At 53.0% G+C, this 23,030-nt stretch overlaps 6 protein-coding genes across 6 annotated transcripts; 1 reads left to right on the top strand and 5 right to left on the bottom strand.

The window, feature by feature from the left end:
• Positions 1–329: 329 nt before the first annotated feature.
• NCU07696 (hypothetical protein) lies at positions 330–1,371 on the bottom strand. Its single transcript, XM_957189.3, has 2 exons — positions 1,100–1,371; positions 330–1,037 (listed from the first exon to the last, which is right to left on the bottom strand). The coding sequence occupies exons 1-2, from the start codon at positions 1,234–1,236 to the stop codon at positions 944–946; spliced, it is 231 nt and encodes a 76-aa protein (XP_962282.1). The 5' UTR covers positions 1,237–1,371; the 3' UTR covers positions 330–943.
• A 2,526-nt stretch (positions 1,372–3,897) lies between these two features.
• tca-4 (tricarboxylic acid-4) lies at positions 3,898–6,388 on the bottom strand. Its single transcript, XM_957190.3, has 5 exons — positions 6,142–6,388; positions 5,946–5,999; positions 5,705–5,791; positions 5,509–5,631; positions 3,898–5,448 (listed from the first exon to the last, which is right to left on the bottom strand). Exons 1-5 carry the CDS (start codon positions 6,223–6,225, stop codon positions 4,657–4,659), a joined length of 1,140 nt encoding a protein of 379 aa, XP_962283.1. The 5' UTR covers positions 6,226–6,388; the 3' UTR covers positions 3,898–4,656.
• Positions 6,389–7,087: 699 nt separating this feature from the next.
• Positions 7,088–11,144, top strand: sec5 (exocyst complex component Sec5). The gene is made up of 3 exons (XM_957191.3): positions 7,088–7,766; positions 7,862–9,957; positions 10,024–11,144. Exons 1-3 carry the CDS (start codon positions 7,439–7,441, stop codon positions 10,822–10,824), a joined length of 3,225 nt encoding a protein of 1,074 aa, XP_962284.3. The 5' UTR covers positions 7,088–7,438; the 3' UTR covers positions 10,825–11,144.
• A 2-nt stretch (positions 11,145–11,146) lies between these two features.
• Positions 11,147–14,410, bottom strand: NCU07699 (hypothetical protein). The gene is made up of 4 exons (XM_957192.3): positions 14,200–14,410; positions 13,988–14,106; positions 12,217–13,916; positions 11,147–12,138 (listed from the first exon to the last, which is right to left on the bottom strand). Exons 1-4 carry the CDS (start codon positions 14,262–14,264, stop codon positions 11,641–11,643), a joined length of 2,382 nt encoding a protein of 793 aa, XP_962285.2. The 5' UTR covers positions 14,265–14,410; the 3' UTR covers positions 11,147–11,640.
• A 245-nt stretch (positions 14,411–14,655) lies between these two features.
• cot-3 (colonial temperature-sensitive-3) lies at positions 14,656–18,303 on the bottom strand. Its single transcript, XM_957193.3, has 4 exons — positions 17,883–18,303; positions 17,384–17,664; positions 15,102–17,329; positions 14,656–15,044 (listed from the first exon to the last, which is right to left on the bottom strand). Exons 1-4 carry the CDS (start codon positions 17,888–17,890, stop codon positions 15,027–15,029), a joined length of 2,535 nt encoding a protein of 844 aa, XP_962286.2. The 5' UTR covers positions 17,891–18,303; the 3' UTR covers positions 14,656–15,026.
• A 1,726-nt stretch (positions 18,304–20,029) lies between these two features.
• NCU07701 (DUF300 domain-containing protein) lies at positions 20,030–22,724 on the bottom strand. Its single transcript, XM_957194.3, has 5 exons — positions 22,332–22,724; positions 22,234–22,251; positions 22,109–22,162; positions 20,952–22,038; positions 20,030–20,893 (listed from the first exon to the last, which is right to left on the bottom strand). Exons 1-5 carry the CDS (start codon positions 22,415–22,417, stop codon positions 20,348–20,350), a joined length of 1,791 nt encoding a protein of 596 aa, XP_962287.2. The 5' UTR covers positions 22,418–22,724; the 3' UTR covers positions 20,030–20,347.
• Positions 22,725–23,030: the final 306 nt, after the last annotated feature.

Here is a 23,030-nt window from a genome sequence, read left to right as displayed (position 1 = left end):
CTACCTGCTTTCGTGTTGCTGCTTGGGCTTGAATGGTAACGTGTTAAACTGAGCGTAACGCACTGGAACACGTTGTTCAGCTTTCTAGTGAATATCGATGTGTTGTGCAATCGCGAAGGCTCGGCATCGGATAGGCAAAGTCGATCCGCTTCCTTGTCCCATGTCATACATGGTTGCAAGTTCTGCAAGATGAAAAGAAAAGCCCTAAAGATCTCTGGTGTAGTATAAGAGCGTTAAGTATACAGCCAATGCTTGGCTTGTTTCGTGTCGTATCGCAAAGGAGGCGTCATGACATTTGTCTTGCACGTTGCAAAACCGTGAGACCATGCTTCATGCCGAATACCATCTCATTTCTGCCCACACTTGCCAAGAAGGTAACGTACAGTGCAGAGAAGAAGAAGAAATATAAAAAAAAAAAAAAAAAAAAAGGTATCATATGAAAACCAAAACCAAAACCACAAACTTATAACGCCAAACCATGTCCAAGGACCGCCTTTTGTTCGCTCCAAAGTGCTGTAACATCCCAAATATGAAGCCAGATAGATGTTCAAGCACAAGAGCCAGAAGATAGGCGAGCGTGAGATTTCCTCATCCTCGGCGCAAAAACAGAGTCCAGAGATGCTGTGTTTGACTGCCAAATGACACCTAATCCGGCGTGTTTTTGCAGATACCGATAGGGAATCACCGTGTGTCGCGCGAAACATGGAACATCCGACCGCAGTTCCATGTTCGATGTGTTGGATGGTGCATACGACGTCTGGTGATAAGCCGCGTTCGCCCGCTCTCAGTCTTCCATGATCGACTGCATAAGCCGCTCTCCAAGTGCTCTGGAAAGAAGCATGTGCTGACCGACGACCATGTGAGAGAGCCCATATGTTGATTAAGGGACCTCGATGGCTCTTGCGCAATCATTGTATGAAAAAAAGGTGTTGACAGCAAGCGCTTAGTGCGATTTGCTGCTCGAGGCGGAGCTACCGGACTCGGAGCCGGAGATAGACGCAGCCGAAGAGCTCTCCTTCTGAGCCTTCTTCTTCTCGCTGTGGTGACAGTCAACATCAAAATCCATGAGCGCTGCCAGGAATCGTCAAGGGGGGCTTACTGAGTAGCACGGTCGAGAAGGGTGCACTGCCACTTCTGATCCTTGGTCTTGATGACGAACTTGACGGCACCCTGCTCAAGGATGCTCTTGATACGAGTATCCTGAGCGGCAGGGGCGGCAACCTTGGAACCAGACATTGTTTTGGAGGAGGATGTAGAGTTTGAAAAGTATTGGGTGTGTGTGTGTGTGTATAGAGATGGTGTGACAGCGTCAGACAACAAGACGAGTATGAAAGTTTGCAAGATCGAAAACTTTAAGGAAGCTGTGAAGAGTGGAAGATGAAGCTGGCTTGGGATGGAGTTGTGAGGTAGAAGAAGGGGGAAGCACTTATATAGTTGGAGCTAGGAGGGTCACGGAGAACAACTCGCCGCGGCTCCTTAGCTGTTTGAACCGTGTCCCACAGGCCGTGTCACTGGACATGGAACCATTCGGGGCTTGTGGGCCCTGCTTTAGGGCGCAACTTCTTGCTAGCAGACAGCCGCAGAAAGCAGAACCTGAAAAAGAGGGGATCACGGGCGAGGACCTGGCCCTAAACAAGGACATTGGATGGTTCAATGAGCGATTTGTTAGCAGGCCGTGGACCCACGCCGTCCTGCATCTGCGCTTGCCGGAGCATACCTACTGTGTAGAAAACCCCTGGTACCCCAGCAATTCTTACGCTACATGGTGCATATCTCGCGGGGGCCCATCGCCTCGAAAGTCCCAAGGTCCCTGTGCATGGAAACCAGACCGATGCCTCGGGGCTTCTTTTGTGCGTTAATCCCGTTCTACCGTTAAATGCTCCAATCGTCATGCGTTGGACACCGGGCCTCCCACCCCGCCCTCATGTCGGCAGCTCATCAGTCACCACAGTACCAGACCCTGGCTAGTCGGTACGTGGGATTTTCTGGAATTCCTAGAGAAGATAGGTTATTCCTGGAATCTCGGGCTTCTTTCGAAAACATTGGCGATTTATCTTGGTCGGATGTTGATGGGTACAACGCTGTCAATCAGCGGGGTTCGGTAAGCAGAGATCGTAGAGAATCGGGGCAGACGAAGAGGAGACGGTCTGGGGCTCAGGGGTTGCGAATGTGCAGTCTGGGGAGACAGATGACTGGAGCTGGTCGGGGTCCTGAGCTTATTCTGCAGCTTTATGACTTCCAACACTTTGTCTTGATGCGAGACAGTGAGCTAGAGACTCGGTGTTGCGAAGAAATGCACAAGCGCTCGAACGATCCAAAATGAGAATCACCGATGTTCCCGCCAGCTACCACTATGCGTCAAACCAAAGCATTTCGTGGTCTGCGTAAGGCACACTTGGAACGATAACACGATTCCTCACCGAAACCCGATGTGTAGTTCCGGGCAACCTCCATGATTTTCTGGAAGTTTTCCACTGCCCCGTTTGGACCCGGTTGTTACGCCTAGACGGCCAACCTTCGAGTTCGCTGGAGGGGTGTGGTTACCCGGTCGTTGCCACCCTTAGAATGCCAACGTTATCGAGATGTCAACTGGTAACTTGCGTATACTGCGTAGCCGTTTCCATGGAGATGTCTAGTATTCTCTCGGGAATTCTGAGACCCCTTCTGAGACACAAGTTCGTCGGTGATGCGCTGATGTGATGTGCGGCCGCCACGAGACGAAATGTTGCCGATTATCCGACTTGCCGGTTTACGTTAGTTAGGCTGAGGATCGTTACTGTAGGCAGTTGACCGCAAAGTGCCATATGTTCTGACAATTGATGGTGGCACAACTTTGAATAGAATTTCGTAACAACATGAGAGTAAACGTTGAACTTTTGGATGTGCGGAGCGGAGAGGGATTGGGTAATATTATGCCATATACCTAAAGTACCTACACTATGTGTTGACAATGGGCCTTGGGCATCGCGCTCTTCGCGTCTATATTGAAGAAGTGTGGCGGTTACCTCGTGAATTTCAAATGATTTGCCGTCATATCCGCACCTTCCGGATTGCATGGTGAAAAGAAGCGCCGGCCTCTCCTCGGTGCCGAGCCCCTATTCCATCCATCGCTGGAACCTGTGACGGACGGGAATAAAAAGGATATGTACAAGTAATTCAATATGGGCATTTTGGGGTCATAAAACTAGTGTGTAGCAGCATTCATCTTACACAGTCTGTCCCAGTCCGTCGATGGTACTAAAGCTTTGGTTTGGAGGCCCGTAGGTATGTAACCCTAATAATGACAACCTAGAAGAGAGCCGGTCACAGTTATCGACAGTTTTCCAACTGTCTTGATGGAGCGACGTCATGATAACTCCATACCGCTTTCCCTAAACGGAAGCACAGGGTATCCGCAGCGATCTTTAATTGGTGAGGATAAATATGTCCGTCGATAGCCAAGAGATGAACCAATCGAGCCCCCCCACAACACCCGCAGACAGGAGGAGCCTCACATCGGGACATCGCGGCCACAGCGTTAAGGAACAACGACATCACATTGATTGATAGGGGGTTTCCCACATAGGCGCTAGAAGGGGACAAAGTTGAACTAGAAAGCTGATGGAACAGCCTAGACTGACTCGGTGCCGTCATCTCTATCATATGCTTGGGGACTCTATCCTCCGGTATCGGTAACAATATCGCTACCAGTTGTTCTAAAAAGTAGGGACATGTTTCAGGTTGGGCATATTCATCGAAATTGGACCTGTGTAGAATGTCTTTCATGAAAAGCAGGGAAACTCTCATGAAACATTGAGAGTTCGAAACATGAAGAGAACCTGGGGATGTTCAGTATCCGATTACTCGACCTGGAAGGATGATAGGAAAAGACTTCAGCGTCGTTCTCGGAACAGGGCGGGGGAGAGTTGATTGACATGGCCCAATTCCCGTCTCGGCTCCTGCATTGGACCAAAGTATCATCCGTGGGTAAGGACGGGAAGTTGAGCCCACTGTGGGGTTAAAAGGGGTTGTGCCATCACCGCCAATTACTCAGTCATTGGCAGCTTGTCGACCATCAACATGTAGGTACCCGTAGAGGTAACATGGCTGATGTGATATCTCTGCCGGCCGCTTGGTTTCACGACTGAAGCTCGAGGAAGATAGGGGGAAGAACTGCCTCTTAAACTACCTCTGCAAGCCTTGGCAAGCATTGGTGAAAGTAACTCCACTACAACCATCACAAACAGCTTCACGCTAGGCCAGATAGACCGGAGCTGGTCGTGAAGTCCTTCTTCTGCGTTAACTTCAACTGAAGTCACGGCCATCGAGAAGTCCCGGGAACAACAGATCACCTCGTCGCATCTGATCCCTCTAGGCGTGGTTCATATCTAAGGGTTAAAAAATATACATGTGACGTATGCGCAAGCAGAGGTGGGAAGTATAGTGACCGAAGATTTGGCACCCGAACTAGTCTGCCAAGCACGCAACGCAGAGTAATTTAATAGGGCATCAAAGGGTTAGGATGGGTACCTTCAACGCCTTTGTAGATTTCAACTGTCTCAACGAAAAGAACCGCCGTTATTTGGGCTTATAGACAAAGGGAATAGATCGTTGTGATACAGTCTACTACACGGACCCTACTAGCCAAGAAAATGCATTACAGGAAAAGTTATGGTATCATAGCCTGTCGATAATAGCAGAAGTGAAATCCTTGGTGGAGGCCTTGCCACCAAGATCACCAGTCAGAACCTTGCCTTCAGCAAGGGTGTCGAAAGCAGCCTTCTCAATCTTGTCGGCGTACTCGTTGAGACCCATGTGACGGAGCATCATCATGGAGGAGAGAAGGAGAGCGGTGGGGTTGGCAAGACCCTTGCCAGCAATATCGGGGGCGGAGCCGTGGACGGCTTCGAAGATAGAGCACTCATCACCGATGTTGCCGGAGGGGGTGAGACCGAGACCACCAATGAGACCGGCGCACATGTCGGAGAGAATGTCACCGTAAAGGTTGGGCATGACGAGAACCTTGTCGTTGTAGGGAGTGGGGTCGGTGGTCATCTTGAGGCAGGTGTTGTCGAGAAGCTCGGCATCGAACTCGATATCGGGGAAGTCCTGGGCAACCTCGCGGGCGGTGTTGAGGAAAAGACCGTCGGACATCTTCATAATGGTGGCCTTGTGGACAACGCGGACCTTCTTGCGGTTGATAGCGCGGGCCTGCTCGAAAGCGTAGCGGAGGACACGCTCGGAAGCCTCGCGGGTGATGAGCTTGATGGACTGGACGACACCATCGACAACGACGTGCTCAATGCCAGAGTACTCGCCCTCGGTGTTTTCACGGATAAGGACGGTGTCGACGCCATCGTAGGGGGTCTTGAAGCCGGCAACGGAGCGGCAAGGGCGCAGGTTGGCGAAAAGGTTGAAGGTCCTGCGGAGGGTCAGGTTGAGGGAAACGTGGCCCTTGCCAATGGGAGTCTAGACAGAGTTCAGTACGGCTGTCGTCTTTGCGATTCGGAAGCCAGGAGGCCAACATACGGCGAGGGGACCCTTGAGGGCAATCTTGTTGCGCCTGATGCTCTCAATGGCGGCATCAGGAATAGCGGTCTTGCCATCCTTGAGGATGGGGTCGACGTTGATAGGCTCCCAGTTAATGGGCGTCTAGTTTCAAGTGTCAGCAGACCACGCGTCGATGCCCATATAGTAGACAGGCAGGCGGAGGTGTTGAACGAACCTGAGCGGCAGCGAAGATGTCCTTGACGGCAACGGCGATCTCGGGACCAATGCCATCACCCTCGATCAAGGAGACAGTGTACTTGCCCTGTTGAAACCTTTAGCGGTCTATCCGTAATTTGGAACAGTAACATATCGCGACTGGGTCTGAGTGGTTTTCAAACCCCGACAACCTGTCGTCGTGGGCTGTCGCAAAGCCGTCTTTTTTGCTCCGTCGAGAAATGGGGGGCAGGATGGCTTACGCTGGCATCCTTCTGGCCGGTGAACTGGGCAACGCGGGAAGAGTAGAAACGGTTCTGTTAGACCAAGAGATAAGAGTTAGATGGGTTCTTCAATGTCTCACACAACATAACCACAGGATTGCAGTTATGGCAGGGGAGTGGGCAGTGAGAACCGCCATATTCCGTCCCTTGCTGTTGCTTGGTAGCTACCACATACCTGGAAGGAAACCGACACGGCGCGGGGAGCGGCGCGGAAGGCCTGGCGCTGCGCAGGAGCGGCAATTGATCTAAGGGCGAGCATTTTGGAGGTGGTTTGCGGATGACACCTCTTCCCGGAGAACCCTGATGTGTACGGAAGAAAGGAGTGTAAGTGGTGCGGACGGGTACAGAGAATTATCAGGATCAGGGAAAAGTCCGTAGATGAGGTAAAAAGTGATGGAGGTCTTCCCGCAAAACAAAGCCACAGCCAACCAGCGTGCCAGCCCACCACGTTCACCAGTACAAGTTTTTGGGCCCATTCGTCTGGACCGTGCGCAGCCGGGATGCGCCAGTCAATGCAAGGCTTGGCCCGTCTGTAGCTGCTGTCTTCCGCCGTCTGCCACTTCTTCGCTGCTTCCACTCCTGGCCGTAAGGCGAACCTGACGTCTTCTCAACCCCACCCAGACCCGGAAGCTAGCCGGACTTTCGTATCTCCTTCACAATCGCCGGGCCGTCCCCGAAGCTAGTAATCCGCTGCTAATCAGTGCTAAACTGCTAGCATCTTCCACTGTCCCTCCAGCTGTGTGTCCCTACCTAGGTACCTACCTACCTCTACGTATGATGGAGTGTAATAATATCCATGCTACTTTATCAGTCGCGCCCGAGCATCCCGCATGCCCTGCAAGAAGTAATTAAAGATGATGCTCTAGGATACGTACTGTACCGGACGCGACGGAAGCCTTCTGTGCAGCCTCCTTTCTGTCCGTTCCTGTGGCCTTACATCATGTGTCTGCGCCTGCCTTGGAGTGCCGCGAATACGTAGGTACCTACATTCGAGGTTCATCTGCCAAAGTGGAAGGCCGTAGCCCAGCTACCCAGGTACTACCTCTAGTGTACGAATCCCAGGGGCAGTTTCCTTGCTGCTGACCGCCCGCGTTACAGGTGAGCACGGCAAGCACCATAGCTTAAGACCTACCTACCCGTCGCGAGCGCCCCCCTCTTAAACACGCGACGGGACAACACTCACCCCCGCAAATGCTCCACTGAACCCCTGGACTGCCGAGTGCCCCCATCAACCACGCTGGTGTCAGGGTGACTGACCGAAGACGCGGGAAAGAAGCGACACCAAACTGTCAGGATCAAGTTTCGACATCCGCCATAACGGTTTAATTACGATACTCGAATTGCATGGACACAACTGGCCGTAGGACGGACGCATTCATTTCAAATTACAGATACGGTAACAGCGAGGATAGCGAGCCCGACTTTCCAAGGCCGAGGATCGACGGGACTTCTGTCAGAGCTAGGAGGACACCATGGCGGCCGACACAGAGCGGACCATTCTTGACTTTTATCAAGTCTCCTCTCTCAACCTAGTCGAGTGGCCGGCCGAGAAGGACAACAACAGTGATGTTTCCGACGATGAAACGGCGAAGCAAAAGGCCAACAGGAGGAAGTCAAGGTTCCAGGCGCTGGAGCGGGTTGTGAGCAACAGGAGTAGCGTGGTGCCCGGTTCCGAGACTTCGGCCAGTGGTGTTGGTAATCTGGTTCAGAGGGACGAACCCGACCCCTTGGGTACCACCGACAGTGTGGTACGGACGCTGAAGCAGATGGGAGTTCCGTTGCAAGATGACTCAAAGCTCCGTGAGTTTATCTTTCCGACCGCTGCGCATAGCGAGGGCAGCAGCTGATGGCCCAAACGGGGACTTCATCATTGACACACAATTGATTTGATCTAGGAAATCGATTTCTGCTTTCGTCGACGACATTTTCCCCGGCGCTTTTTCTATCCCAGGTCCATGCGACTGACAGTACCGAAGCGTTACTCAACGGATTGGAAGTGTTGAACCAGTCGATCGACCAAAAATCGGCATCCCTCAAGGTTCTCGTCGAGTCAAATTTCGAACGCTTCGTCAGGGCAAAGGCTACAATCGACAATGTTTACAAGGAGATGAAGTATCGCGGGGCTGAGCCAGCAGCTCCCCGTGCCAGGGCTCACTCAAGGCACGCTAGTCGGAATAGTTTTCAGAGTACCAGTGCCGCTGGTGGCCTGGCAAACTCCCTGGGCCCGACGATTGACCCTCGAAAGAAGAATGCGTTGATCCGGGAGAGTGAGTACGGTGTCATGGGCGTAAAGGCTCCCTTGCTCGATGTTTCTGCCAAGGCTGAGGATTTCTGGGGACCCGCATTGGGCGGACGTGAGAAGGAGGAACACTTAAAGACAGTGGGATCCTCTCTTGACACCTACAAAGACTATGTCGAGATCAGTGCTGCATTGGCCGAGAGTATTAAACGGAAAGATCACGAGAGTTTGGTTGAGGAGTATAACAGGGCCAGACGATTCGCTGATGAAGCGAAGCAGATCGCCCAGAATATCGGGTCAGGCGAACCCACTGAGGCACAACTGTACAAGATCCTCCTTGCAGCACGAATGTGGCATGATGTCGACGAGCAGATACAGTTGTTCAGGAGAGAAGTGTGGCGAAGACTCGTGTCCCCTCAGGCAATGGCCAAGTCGGACGCAACACCAGGACAAGCGCATGATCAGCATATGGACCTGATAACGCTTCTCCTGGAACTAGGTGTTGAGGAGAACCCCATCTGGGCATGGTTACAGAGCCGAGTTGCGTATCTGAAAAGTAGAATTCAATCGACAGCCGAGAAGTCAAAGGTCGAAATCGAAGTGCTGCGACGGCGTCTAGCAAATGTTGAGAAGCCTAGCCCTCAGTCAATAGCGTCAAATCTGAGAGGACTCGGCAGGCAGTCCATCGAAAGCAAAACACCGACTTTTGACTCGGCCGAGGTTCTGGATGTTTGGGAGACGATAGTGGCTTTCATGAACAACCTCATGTCGCCTCAGGGCATTTTGGGTGAAGTCGTTGAATTCTGGCAAACAGTACAAGGCTTCATGGACGGCAATACTCAGAGAACTCTCCCTCTTGGCTACAAGGGGGAATCGCAGGGACATCATAGACTCACCCAGCAGAGCTCCCAGGAACTGCAGAGGGCCACGGTCGAGCTGGTTGACATGATCAGGGAGCATGTTCTGTCCTTCTTTACCGGCCCTCCACCGGAAGACCTCTCTGCGCTTGTGTCTCCTTTACCGTCAACACCGAACACACCGAACCCATCCACAACACCAGGGTCAGCCATTCAGACCACTACCCTACGGGTTCCTATCAATCTCGACCCGAATAACCTTCCGCCCCCATCACCGAAGCGAGGAGAAGCCTGGGAGAAGTTTGCGTTCTGGCCACCGTGGTCCAACTCAATCAGCGGAGCCCACTACCTCGCAAAAATGCTCACTCTTGTCGGATCTGGGGCTTCTGATATGGCCTCTCTTGCTCCGGTCGGCAAGGGTGACCCTTCAGAGCTGGAGCAACTGAGAAGTCTCGTGAACGCAACCAGGGAGAGATGTGTAACTGCTCTTTGCGCCGCATGGAACAGAGATTCCGAGAACATCAAATATGTGGAGGACTGGAACAGGTCACCGACCCGGAAGGATGTGACAAAGATGCCCGCCAGCTTTGCCGCATTTGAGAGGGCTTTGCTAAGCGGAATGCAAAAGATCCTATATGTTTCCGAAGCCATGACTAAGCCCGGGGCCGAGGATATTGTCCTACCGCCTGCGACGAAACTGCTACAAATGGTGCGGAGTCAGTACGTCACCACGCTCTACAAAGCCCTCCATGGCATGGTAGAAAACGCAGAGCTACCCATCAAGAAGCCTGACGATGACTGGACGACGGATGCCAATGATTTTGTTCTTGTCAATAACCCCTCTAGGCTGCGGGTATCAACAATCGGGGGCGCCACCATTGACGCCGGCGATAGTGTAAGCGGTTCCAATCCCCTACTTGATACTCCATCCTCGGCACAGATTGCTAACGACCATCCCTAGAATGTCCGCATGCTTCTCACCCTCAGCAACCTCCAAGCTCTCCGCTCCGAAGTTGTCCCGAACCTCAACACCCAATTCGAGAACGCCTTCTCCGTTAAGCTCACTGACGAAACCAAGACCATCCGGGACGTCCTCGGTCAGATCGACGCCCGCCTCTTCCAATCCTACACCCGCCCCTCGATCGAGTCCCTACGTCGCATCATCCGCGCCGGCGTGACCGCCTCTGACTGGCCTCCCCCCTCGGGCCAGAAGCCGCGCGAGGTGAAGCCCTACATCTACGAAGCCCTGCTCGACCTCGTGCTCGTGCACACGCAGGTTTCCACGACGGCCGCCTCCTTGACCAGCCAGGTGCTCTCTTTCTTGCTTGAGCAGACGTCGCGCGAGCTGCTTGAGGCGTTCAAAACCCGCGCCCGCTACGACCTGGGCATGCTCATGCAGGCCACGCTTGACGTCGAGTTTGTCGCCCAGACGCTCAACCACTACACCACCGACCGCGCCTCGGAGCTCCAAAGTGCCGTGTACCAGGAGCTGGATAGCCGGACGGACAATGATGCGAGGACGCGGTTGCAGGCTGAGTTGCCTGAGATGCGGGCTGTCTTGAAGCGCTTGAGGGAGGCAAGCAAGAGCGAGTTTGCGTGCTTTAGGAAGCCAAAAAAGACTACGGGTCCTGCCGCTACTGCCGGGTCTTCGGCTGGGTCCGCTGCTATGTTGGCTGCTCAGGTCGGAGATATGAGCGGCCTGGAGAGAACGGATACGCGGGATACGGGGCGTAGCTATGGGACTACGGGGAGCGAGAGGTAGAGAAATGGGATAGGATGGGATTTTTCGTGGGAAGAAGTAACTCTGTCTTGTGGGTTACAGATCAGAAGTCAGTATTCTGAAGGTGCATGCCAGCCTTTGTTCAGTGGAAGTGAGGAGGAGAAGAAGGGGGAGGGAGGGCCTATGTATGTAGGAAAATCACGACTAGTTATCGATAATTGGTGTCTTCAGCAGATGTTCATGGTCAATTGGTGTCTGGCCATCAATTTCTTTTTCATTTGTCTACGGAGGTGTCGATGCTTGAGACCTACCGTATATCGATTAAAAGTTTTATAATGATCACATACAACATGAGCAGATAACGTCTCGTTCGAGGCCAGGTCATATTAATACAGTCCCGTGAAAATAGTGTCCTAGAACTACATTTCTATGCAGCCTGCTTTCTTTCACCTCGTACTCAAACAAATAGCGAGGAATGAGTGAGTGTGGTCTTCAAGACCAGTGTGGAAAATACTTCCAGTCAACGTGCTTGACTGTTTACGTACGCACTTTCGCTCTGCCTCAGCAAGCACGAGGTAGTCTGTTCCCACACTTTCACCACCGGCCCCAAATCGGGGCATTTGACCCCTAGCGGTGGAACCGTTGGTGCTCCTCATTCATATTGATGGCAATGAGAACCTCCCATTCTTGGGCGTGTTCCGGTCCTCATAGACCGAATACCGAACGGCCCACCTTAGTCATGGCCTTTCAAATCCTTGATCTCATGAAACTCTTTTCACGGTTTGGAGCTCCCATATGGATGTTGCCGCGTCTTCCCATGATCTTCTTGACCAAAACCTTCAAACTCCTTAGCTCCATCTAGGACATTTCCCACTGATTCTCATCAGCGACATCATAATCCATGTCTCCCTGCTTGTGGCTCTCATAATGTTGGTTGTTATGATGAAGCCCATTACCGTTGTGGTTCCCGCTCCTTTCCAGCACAATGTTAACGTCCTTATCGCTACCACTGACGCTTCCTGCGCCGCCCATGGCACTATCACCATCACCACCGACACCCGCTTGTGGTCCGCCACCGGGAACGAAGGACATGGCCGCTGCGGACAGCGCAGAAAGGGGTTTCTGAACGGTCGCGCCGGCACCCATGCTGCTGCTGCTGCCTGGGGTACTAGCCATTGAACTGGAGCCAGGACCGCTGCTTGGGTTCCATGCCACTTCGACTTGACCATCGATTCCGGGGATTTCCTTGCCGTTCAGCAAAATACCGTTGAAAAACTTCTCGGCTGTCTTGCGATCTGTGAAGGTGATGTCCGTTGCTGAAGAGGTGGTTTGAATGTTGGTGAACTCGCCAATGCCCTGAATTACGTTCCAGTTAGGTTCACAAGGTTCACACACAGCAAGAGGAAAAAAATGATAGATGTCCTGGTGACTTACAAAAAGGTACTGCCTGAGCGTCTCGTCCTTCTCAGGGTCGGTGAAATCCACCCCGGTAAGAGTAACCTTCTTCGGTCGGTTGTCCAAGGAGTACATTGCGTAAGCAGCGTGGTGATTACCCCTAGCGCCACCGCGGAATGGAGCGCCGCGGTATCCTCGCGGGGCAAAGCCTCTGGCTCTATACGCCCCTCTGAACGCGCCCCTTCCGTAGTATCCGCCTTTAGTGTTCCACGAGGACGTCGAGAAAGAGGTGTCCATAGCGTCGGGATCGAGGCCCAGTTGCTTAGCCTCGGCCTCGAGAGCTGCAAGCTGGGCACGCAGCGCCTCGCTAATGGACTTCGGTTTAGATCCATCATCACTGCCATCGCCCTGCTGACTCCCACCGCCCAGCTTGGACTTCAGCTTAGCCTCCAGCTTGGCTTTCTCTTCGCGCTGCCTAGCAAGCAGCTCCTGCTGACGCTTCTCAAGCTCCTCACGTTGGCGTTCCACTTCCTCCAGCTTCCGTAACTTTTCCTCGTGAGCCTTTTGTGCCTCTTCTTGTTTTCGTAGAAACTCCTCCATGTCTATCTCGGGCACAGCCGCTGAGTAATCGTCTTCGCCTGCCTCACCATGCTTCTCGGAACTTCCACCTAGAGGTACAGAAGGTGGTAGAGAAGAGTCTTCTTCCTTGTACCAGAAGATCTTGACGAACCGGTTGTCGAAAACCACCTTTGGTGACTTGTAGGCCGCATTGGCCGATGCCCAATTATCATACTTGACAATGGCCAGCCTCTTGTAAGGCTGCATGGAGACCTCCAGGATGTTTCCAAACTGGGAGAAAAAACCGCGAACCTGCTCCTCGTCGAAGTTCTCCTCTGGAATGTTTTCCACCACGATGGTTGACTTGGTGCGGTCAAATACGGGGCCGTCGGCTGAAAAGGGCGCTTTCGGGCGACGTTTCGGCCCCTGTTGTCTGCCTCCTCTGCTTCTGGAAGAATGCACCCCATCCTGATGAATGGACTGATGAGGGGGGAGGTTGGGTGGCAAGGTGAAGATGCCAGGGTTGGTGGGATCGTATTCCTCGATTGGATTCGGTTGAGCCGCAAATTGTGTACCGAACGAGGTGCTGGGAGGAGGAACGTAAATAGAGTCGTCCCCGTGCTCGAACAGGCAAGTGTTACCGCGTGAACAGTATCCCTTTGTCTCGTAGTCACGGCACCGTGCTCGCCTTCTCTGACCTTGAGCTGGGGCCGGATAACCAGGGGGCGCAGACAGTCCCATTTGTTGTTGCAACGCTGCCAGCGTCTCGGACATGCCCGTCAGGAAGCCCGGGGGCAACTGACCGTTCTCGGAAAAGGGCGGATACGCGGGGAGGTAGCCATTCCCAGCGTCTGGCCTGCCTCCGCGGCCGCCAGGGCCAAATCCGGCTCCCCGGCGAGGTTGCTTTAGTGCCCTGCCCCCATAGTGGCCATCTCTTCCATCCGTCTCGTCTCGTCCGTCAAAGGACCGTTTTCGCGATTGACCGGTGTACGAAGGGAACTGAGAGGGATGGCCTGGCACGTCGTCGTAGGATAATCCGGGCGGTTGGATAGTGGGAAAAGCGACGGGAGGGGCGGCAAAGGCAGGCAGAGGAGGAGCGGGCTTCGGGACGGAAGGGGCGTCGGGCAGGTACGATTTGTAGGCGATGGCCTGAAAAACATCGCGGACAAATACCGAAGAATCTTGTTGGTCACACGCCCTCGTGTTAGTTTCGCCTCTTCTTTGCTCAGTCCGAGAGTGACCGTTCTCTTACCCTCTTTGAGGAAATCTGGGATTTCGGTTTCGCAAAGTCTGCGGACTTCTTCAACCTCGCCGTTGGTGCGCAAAAGGGCAAGGACGTAGTCGGCCAGAACATCGGCGTCGGCATCTGATCTACATTATCGGGAGATGATTAGCTGTGGTCTATGAAGGCCTATGAAAGACTACATCTAGGTGTGTATAGGACGGGGGGCTAGGGTCACTGACGTATTTTCTAGCCGCTTCACGATCCACCTCTTCAGGTGCACCTCGTCTTCTTCGGGGAAGAGCATTTTGCTCTGGTAGGTATATCAAATACTAAACGCAGCCATAGAGGTATGGCAGTGAGTATTGAATATTGAAGACGCCAAGAAGATGGCGTGTAGTCCCCCAGGTCAAAGAATGCTGGTATCGTCGTCTTACGGATATGCTGCGTCGCAACTTTTTTTGGGGGAGGGAGGGGGGGTCCGGGAATGGAAGGAACCCTGGTTCAGTTGATAGGTGGGCTAAAACAATAAGTTGCAGCGCAGCGCAACTCATCTCAGCGCAGCGCGTCGCGCTCAACCATGGGACCTTCGAAGCAGTTTAGCGTGCAAGCCCCGCAGTGACGATGCGTGGCTGCAGCGACAAATCGTGTCACATGGAAGTTTCAAAACGGCAAAATTGGACATGTCCATGAACGAATAGAGCAAACAGGAGCTGTTTTATTTCCCATGTTCGAATCTCAAATTCACATGATGCCGTAACCAGATAAACCCTTGCGGAAACTCTCGATATGCAAGGATTCAACCAAAACCTCTGTTGAAATTTATTACACAGCACAACGTAAGCAGCTTTTGGACTGGTATTTTGGTCATCGCAAGGAAATTCATTTTGTCGTGACTACATGACAAGCCAAATATGCTAAAGGAAGGAATCTACCAAAAAATTCCTCGGTATCTCGTCCCTCCTTCCCGACGCCTCAAAGGTCAAATCTCAGTAAATATCGAGCTGCTCCAGCCTTAATCTGGGCAAGAGCACTGAGAACGGTGCCATACGCCTGGGGTAGACGTGACTTAGAGCTTGTCGTAGTACTGTACACCTTTGTTAGCAACATATTACCCGTGATCATAGAGCAAAGTGAAACTTACGTTCTCGTAGCCGGGAACCTCGACCTTGAGACCCTTGCGCTTGCGCATCTCCTGGACGATCTGACCAACCTTGGAGGTGGAGTCGAGAGGAGAGCCACCGGGGAGACGCTCCCAGTGATCGAAGACGGACTGGGGGAAAGCCTGGCCGGAGGTGGCGGCACGAAGATCGCCGTTGAAGCCGAAAGACTCCATGACGGGGAGATAGGCCTTGATGGTGAAGAGGGGAGTGCCGGGGCGCTGCTCCTCGCCGAAGACGTGACCACGACGGCGGGTGAGGACACCGTAGACACCACCCATGGCCTGCTCGGGAACCTGGATCTCGACCAAGAACACGGGCTCGAGGAGCGAGGGCTCGGCAAGAAGGGTAGCAGCGTAAAGAACGCGACGAGCAGTAGGGATGATCTGACCGCCACCACGGTGAATAGCATCAGCGTGGAGGGTAACATCAAGGATGTTGAAGCGGATGGAGCGCATGGGCTCCTCACCAATGGGACCCTCACGGGTGGCCCACTGGAAACCGGAGACAACGGAATCCTTGATTTCGTTGAGGTACTGAACGGCCTTGGTCTGGTCGACGAGCAAGTTGGCACCGTTGGTGTCGGGGCCGAAAGCCCAGATCTTACGAGCATCAGTGACGTCCCAGCCGAAGTCATCAGCGAGGATACGGGCACGGGCCTTGAAATCGTCACGGGGGGTGATCTTGCCGGCCTCGATGGCAAGGCAGAGGTCCTCCTCAAGGGGCTCGGCAACCATGTAGAGACGGTTGTGCTTGTTGGGAGACTTGGAGAGGGCAGTCATGGAGGACTTGCCAGCGACGGTCTCACGGTACTGGACGACGGGGTCGGAGATGGTAAGAGGGACACCGGCGTGGTCGTTCTCAAGATCGTTCAAGCAAATCTCAAGATGGAGCTCACCAGCACCAGCAACGACGTGCTCACCAGACTCGTTGGAGAAGGTAAGGACGCAAGGGTCGGACTTGGAGAGACGCTTGAGACCCTCGACAAGCTTGGGGAGATCCTGGGCGTTCTTGACCTGGACGGAACGCTGGACGACGGGAGAGACGGAGAACTTCATGACCTTCATGTTGTGGGCAGTCTCGGAGGTGGTAAGGGTACCAGACTTGAGAAGGAACTGGTCGATACCGACGAGACCAACAATGTTACCAGCGGGCATGTCGTCGATGGGCTCGACCTTGCCACCCATCATGAGGACGGTACGCTGAATGGCCTTGATGAAGAGATCCTCCTTCTTGCCGGGGGTGTAGTTGGGGCCCTGGATACGGACCTTGAGACCGGAGCGGACGGTACCGGCGAAGACACGACCGAAGGCGTAGAAACGACCCTTATCGGAAGTGGGAACCATCTTGGAGACGTAGAGCATGAGAGGACCCTTGGGGTCGCAGGTCTTGATGGCCATGGCGGCCTCGTCGTCCTGGGGACCCTCGTAGAGAGTCTCGGCACGGTAAGCCTGGGCGGTGACGGGGGAAGGAAGGTGGAGGATCATCATCTCCAACAAGCAGTCAGCAGCGGGAAGGAAGGCCTTCATGACGGCCTTGAGAAGCTGCTTGCCCTCCTTCTCTCTGTCGTCAGTAGCGAGCTTAAGGTTGAGCTTCTCGAGGAGAGCGGCAACCTCGTCCTTCTTGAAGTTCATGACAGCGGAGAAGATCTTGAAGATGGGGTCGAGAATGAACTGGTTGAAGGCACGCTCGAGCTCCTTGCCCTCATAGGTGCCGTTCTTGGTCCACTTCTTGGTCTTGGGGTTGAAGTAGTTGTCGCCCCAGAGACGCTCCATCATCTTGTTGCGGTCGACACCGAACTTCTTGGCGTAGCGGGTGGCGAACTGGCGGATGGTGAAGGCCCAGCCGTGGAGACCGGAACCGAAGGCAACGGTACCGCGGTCGGGGTAGACCTGGACGTCACCAAGGGACTTGTCGAAGTAGGTAGAGATGATGACGTTAACGGACTCGATGGTACGAGAGAAGGACTGGTAAAGGTCCTCCTTGGAGACCTGGAGCTCGAGAAGAGCACGATCGACCTTGTTGATGACAACAACGGGCTTGATGCGCTCACCGAGAGCCTGACGAAGGACGGTCTCGGTCTGGACGCAGACACCCTCGACGGTGTCGACGACAACGAGAGCACCATCGGTGACACGGAGGGCAGCAGTGACTTCGGAAGAGAAATCAACGTGACCGGGCGAGTCGATCAAGTTGATCAAGAAATCCTTGCCTGTGATGTCTTAGTTCCTGGTCTACCAGTGTCTGTGGGAAAGGTATAGCGTACCGTCAGTCTTCTGGCCAACGATGTCCTTGATGTCCTCCTCATCGGGGAGGGTGCCGTAGAGGGAGATGGCAGTGGACTTGATGGTGATACCACGCTCCTGCTCGTCGGCACGAGTATCCGTGGCGCGAGCCTCACCAGCCTTGCCGGAGGAAATGATACCGGCCTTGGCGAGGAGAGAGTCGGTCAAAGTGGACTTGCCGTGATCAACGTGCGCAATGACGGACATATTGCGCACGTTAGTGGGCTTGTCCATCAAGGCACGGATCTCGTCAATCGTGAAGCTATGCAAAGGCTCAATGTCAGCATGTTGTTGTTGTTGTTGATGTTTGCGGACTTGATGTCCTTATCTCCGGGCGGGGTAGAGGAAGTCGAAGAGGTTTGCAACCATCGACGACGACGACGACGGCGACGACGACATGGTCGAAGACGGCGACGACGATGTGGATGCAGTAAAGGCGATCATGTATACGACGGTCTTGGTCAAAGGAAGAGGACTTACTTGACCATTTTGGCGGTATTGTCTGACACACACTGCTAAAATGGGTGTTTGACGTGGTGTGGAAAGGAAGAAGTCTCGAGAGAACGAGATTTTTTTTCCTCACTCAAATGCAAGCGAACCAGCCGAGAACTGACAAAGCAAGATCCCGGGAAAAACAGTCCAACTTGGCAAAAATGCTAGTGCTCAGTAGAGGTATCAGCCCCCGACGAGCAAACCAAAAACAGTGAAGGCAGGTCGGAAAAGAGGGTCGAAGGACGTTAATATGGAGTCGAGGGCGGCCACCTTGTATCCTGCAGCCAAATTGCACTTGTGGGACTGGCCGTGGACTGGTGGTGGGCGGGGAGGGCAAACTGCAAAAATTCCACTTGGCGAGGGGAGGGGGAGGAGGGGTTAGCATTAGTGGGGTTCAGCGCCCGCAGACCACTGTTTGATTGGTCAGTATCTGGCCTCTTGTGCGCGGCACCGCCTGATGTCTGACTTCACCACCTAACGAGGGTCAAGCCCTGTTTTGCCCCTCCCCCCAATTCGGAGTCGGCCAGTGAATGTCCATGATGATCCTGAACCTCCGTCTGAATGCACCAGGCCGCCACTGCACCGAACCACTTCACAACCGAGCAGCGTTTATTGACTTCATGACATCTCATCATGACTCTTCTGACCGAACACTACCTAGGTGTCTCTTTTTTTCGGTTTAGCTTATCTTGCGAGCTCGTTGCGTTGAAGCACCCGCTACTTTGAGGAATTGGTTCTTGTGGGGCAATACGAAAATTCATCGCTTGATGAGCTAGCAATCTGAAGCTCCGGCTACCGCCCAATGCCCCGGGACATCATGCGGTGTTAGTGAAGCTGGCAGGTATCTGCCCGAGCTGTTACTGACCTCCGCTGCTTGGGGAGGTCGGAGCTTTGGCCCGCTCAAGCCAGGTTCATGAGGCGGTTCCAGGTTTCAACAACTCCCGGCGGCAACACTGAGGTACCTAGAGTTAATCTCACCTCAGATGCTCGCCGGGGCAACCGAGCAGGAACACAGAAAGAAGCTGGATGGAGAAATTGTTATCGTAGTTCAATTTTTTAATGAATTTCAACCGGGCAAGTCACGAGAGACAAACGCTGCATCTGCCGCCTAAAAACGACCCATGGTTGTTTCTTTTAAGCTGACGTCGAGCTATACAACTATGTAAACCGCCCGGATCAGCTCAACAGCTTGTCAACACTCTAGGTACCTCGACGGATCCGGGGTTCTTACACCCCCTGTGTTCCGCCCTCGCGTTTTATTACCGGCGGTGTACTGCATAGTACATAGCTCTAATGGGGATCTGGAGGCAGTGAAGTGGATTTAGTACCGCTGCGAAGATTGGGTTTGCGAGTTCTAGCACTACAGTACATAGGAGTGTCCAAATGGAACGGTCCCTTGCCGCCCCGGAAAATGGATAGCTTCAAGGGTCGAATAGGTCTTGAACATGGGTAAACGTCAGGTCTATCTACACGTATATCTTGCTTTACCATCGGGTTGTTCTGGCCATACTGTAAACATCAAGGACGACGCCGTTCGGTTGCTCACTCGGCGAGCTCGAATAGGTAGTAGGCTATACATTTAGAGATCTCATGTTACACAATGATGAATGTGGCCAGAGCTTAAGTTGAGCTCCTGTCAGCTTGTTTCCAGTGGCCAAATACGATCCCAAAGATAGTGGTCACTGTACCCCGCAATGACACTGACGATCATTGTTTCACTTCGGGCGTCGGTTGGGCGTGCTCGAGGCATGGTATCGGTACAGTATCGTCTCCTGAAACTGCATGTACACTAGTTCAGACCTAGAAATTCTATGCACTAAACAGCATATATGTATTTTCTGGAAACGGGGCTCAGCCAAACAAGCTAATTCAGACCTGGAAATTCCATGTACTAAGTAACTAGCATATATGCAGAATCTGGAGGATGCAGTTGCAGGGGACAATACTGTGGTGGAACAGGTACGACTCCAATCTGAGCAGAGTTAAGTATCGTGAGTATATCATTTATTACCGAACGTCTTGGACACTATACCGCTTCACTGGGCAAGGATATTCGATGCTATTGACTTTTCTCGTGTACTGTTTGACACTCCAAAAAGCAAACAGGGCTCCTTCAGGGGCAAGCAAAGAAAGACCGGCGGTAGAGACTTATGTCTACAGGGTAGGTCAATTTTTTGTCAACACCGCAACACCAACACAAGAGTACCATATGTGTGCTTAGATGAAGATAATGTCTACGAATGCTCTACTTGCAGGTTTGCTATACCGAAATAAACAAAAAGCCCTGTGCCAACGCCAGTCCGACGCCCGCACAACTTAATTGAACCTGTAGTTGTAGTGTATGCATCCATACCACGGTCTCTTTGACACCGAAATAATTCCTGCAACACGGAAGCTCGAAAAAGCAAAGGAGAAAACTCAAAAGCAAAAACAGCGATTCAGGCAAGATAATGTCACCTTCCCCACACGTTCTGAAACTCCTCTTCACCACCAACAGTAAAGTGTGGGCTTCTCTCTTCCTCCCCTTCGGTATCCGTAGCATGACCCCAGTGGTTAGACACTTCCGTGACCGGTGTACCTTTTCCGTCATCCTCAGGATCATGTGAGGTGTCATGCCCGGGCGATGTGCCGTGCGGATGATGAGGGCTGACATCGTCGACTCTGAAATCATCTTCTGTAAGTTTAGAGGTCGTGCCCATCATGGGGCCATATGCGATCTCCAAGGGATCCATGCCCTTGTCTGGGGTAGAGTTCGTGGCCCGTTGACCATTTGGGTCTGCCTTCTTTTTGCCCTTCTTGTCGTTGGGAAGGGCTTCAGGGCCTTCTGGTGCCTCCTTCTTGCGCCTTTCGAGAGGATCCCTGGGGTTAAGCGTGGGCACTGAGCTTCTACTTGAGGATGATCGATTGTAAAAGCTCCCGGTGGGAGTGTTTTGGAAGAGACTAGGATGAGGTGATCGATAACGATCTTTCCACGGCTCGTTGGCTGTAATGACGGGATACTAGAAACAAAGTCAGACAATGTCAATTGTGCCATGTAGCGATGAAGCAGTTCCTTACATTCCAGTCACCAAACTCGAGTTTCCTAGCTCCTGCGTAGAGTTGTTCTTCCTCTGGATCAAGTATAACCTCGTCAGCATCATCGTGGTGCGGAGAGGACGAATTGCTCCTCCTGCTCGGGCCGCCGTTTGCACCCAACAGCGGAGTGTTCTGAGTGATTTCGTCGGGTCTTGGTATCCAATATTTGCCCTTGCCTCCTCGCTCATATCGCATGCCTTCCTTAAGTCTGGCCAGTCTCGACCGCGACTGCTCATGTGCCATGATCTTGTCGCCCGAGTCAAAGACACGGTAACCGTACTTGTCACCCGTAAAAGTTTCTTTGGAGTCCTGGATCAAGTCGCGAATCCCGAAGGCGTCCCTCATCGCATACTTGACCGGCATTCTTGCGGCAGACACTCTGCTGTCGGCAAAGTCGTGCCAAGAGAAGGCATACCAGTGAGCAATGGCAAAGGCTGGCATCTCGAGACAGATCAGGAAGTCCTGAATGGCTGCCGCAAGGCCGTCTTGTGTGTATCCTTCGACATTCGGGAAAGCCCCGAGAAACACCAGAATTCCAAGGGCAAAGCCTTGCCAATACGATGCAAAGATAATGGCCTTTACACACAGGAACTTGGGCATTGGTCGGAAAGGCTTTAGGTCGTTGTTCATGCATACCCAGAACAAGCCCAAACAGTACAAGCTGACTGTGACGCTGATGTTGTAGATAATGCCGCTCCAAAAATAGCCCGAGTTAAGTTTGATGTCGCCCTCATGGTAGCTCCCAGTTGCTTTCATGATAACAGCTGCTAAGGCCAAGATTGGCTTCATCCATGCATATTGCAAGATGCCCCGCTTTATGGCGAGGAAGGTATGCGGATCGGAAATATCAACTTGAGGGAGGACGTGGTTCATCGGCCAGAGATGATGGATCGGCTCGCGACCATGGGTCATGATAATAAGGGCTCGTTCTCCGCCCAAGTAGTTGATTAACAGCTGGAAGAATGTGTAGATGGTGAAAGCCTCGTATATGTCTCTGATGGGGTCGACAAAGGCTGCTGCGGTCCGTGAAACCATGCTAGTCCATGAGGCGATCGAGTATATTGGAACCCTGAAGATGGAGAATGATCAGGAATTCCGCCCACAGAGCAGTCCCACAGGGTGATAACAGGTAAACTCACATGAGGAGGATCCGTACAACATAACGTTGCAAAAGCGGCTTGCGATAGTTTTTACTGCTGAATATCAATGGCCGGACTTGGATGAGCAAGACGTTCGCGACACGGGCGATGGGTGGGCAACTCACGTTTGGAGCCATATTGACCTGTTAGAGCTTGGTCAGCATGATATTCAGACGCTGGAGTTGGAGCTGCGACACGATGCGGATCTGTAGGGTAGACATACACCATGGAGAGCAGAGTCGCGACAATAGAGGCGACACCTCCGACTATGGTTGCCACATCGGCGAGCTTTTGGCCGGTGCCTCCCATGTTTTCTGTCTCGGGATCCTGGCAACGAGGTATCTGGACGGAACTTGGGGCCCGAAAGCTGCGCGGCAACGCCTTATTGATCGCAAGTAGAGTAAAAGCCGTTCAACCTATGGCATGTTGCGCCGGCATGGTGGAGCGAAGACGCACTGGTATTGCACCTGGAACAGGTGCAGCCTAACGGTGGTAACGGGATCGCGATGTCACCGACGAAAAGATAGGTATCTGGGTGGGATGGAGGTCGTAGTTGGCCCGACGTCTCGTGGTCTGGGCAATCGGGAGGGGAGGTGACGATGACGGTCGGAGGAGCCCGCAGGCCATGCATGACGCTGGGCTGTGGGCGGGCATCTACATGTACACACCTACCTACCTCTACGCTAGGTACTACTGCCGTCGCTGCCCTGTAGCCTAGGCGGCTAGGGTATTTGACACCCCATTGCCGTTGGGAACCGCAACTTGGAATGCCAGAGTACCGACGGGGTCTGGGTTTTGAAACAACTGTGCATACCAAGTTTGCACTGTCTTACCCATCTCTAAAGACAGGACAAAGTGAGTGAGTTAGATGATCCATACAGTGTATATACTTGACGGGAATCAGACAAACCCCCCTGCCCAT

The sequence above is a fragment of the Neurospora crassa genome, linkage group IV, assembly GCF_000182925.2.
Source record: "Neurospora crassa OR74A linkage group IV, whole genome shotgun sequence".
Lineage (NCBI taxonomy): Eukaryota > Fungi > Ascomycota > Sordariomycetes > Sordariales > Sordariaceae > Neurospora > Neurospora crassa.
The sequence above is the reverse complement of the archived record's forward strand: the minus strand, read 5'-3'. Positions and strand labels throughout refer to the sequence as shown.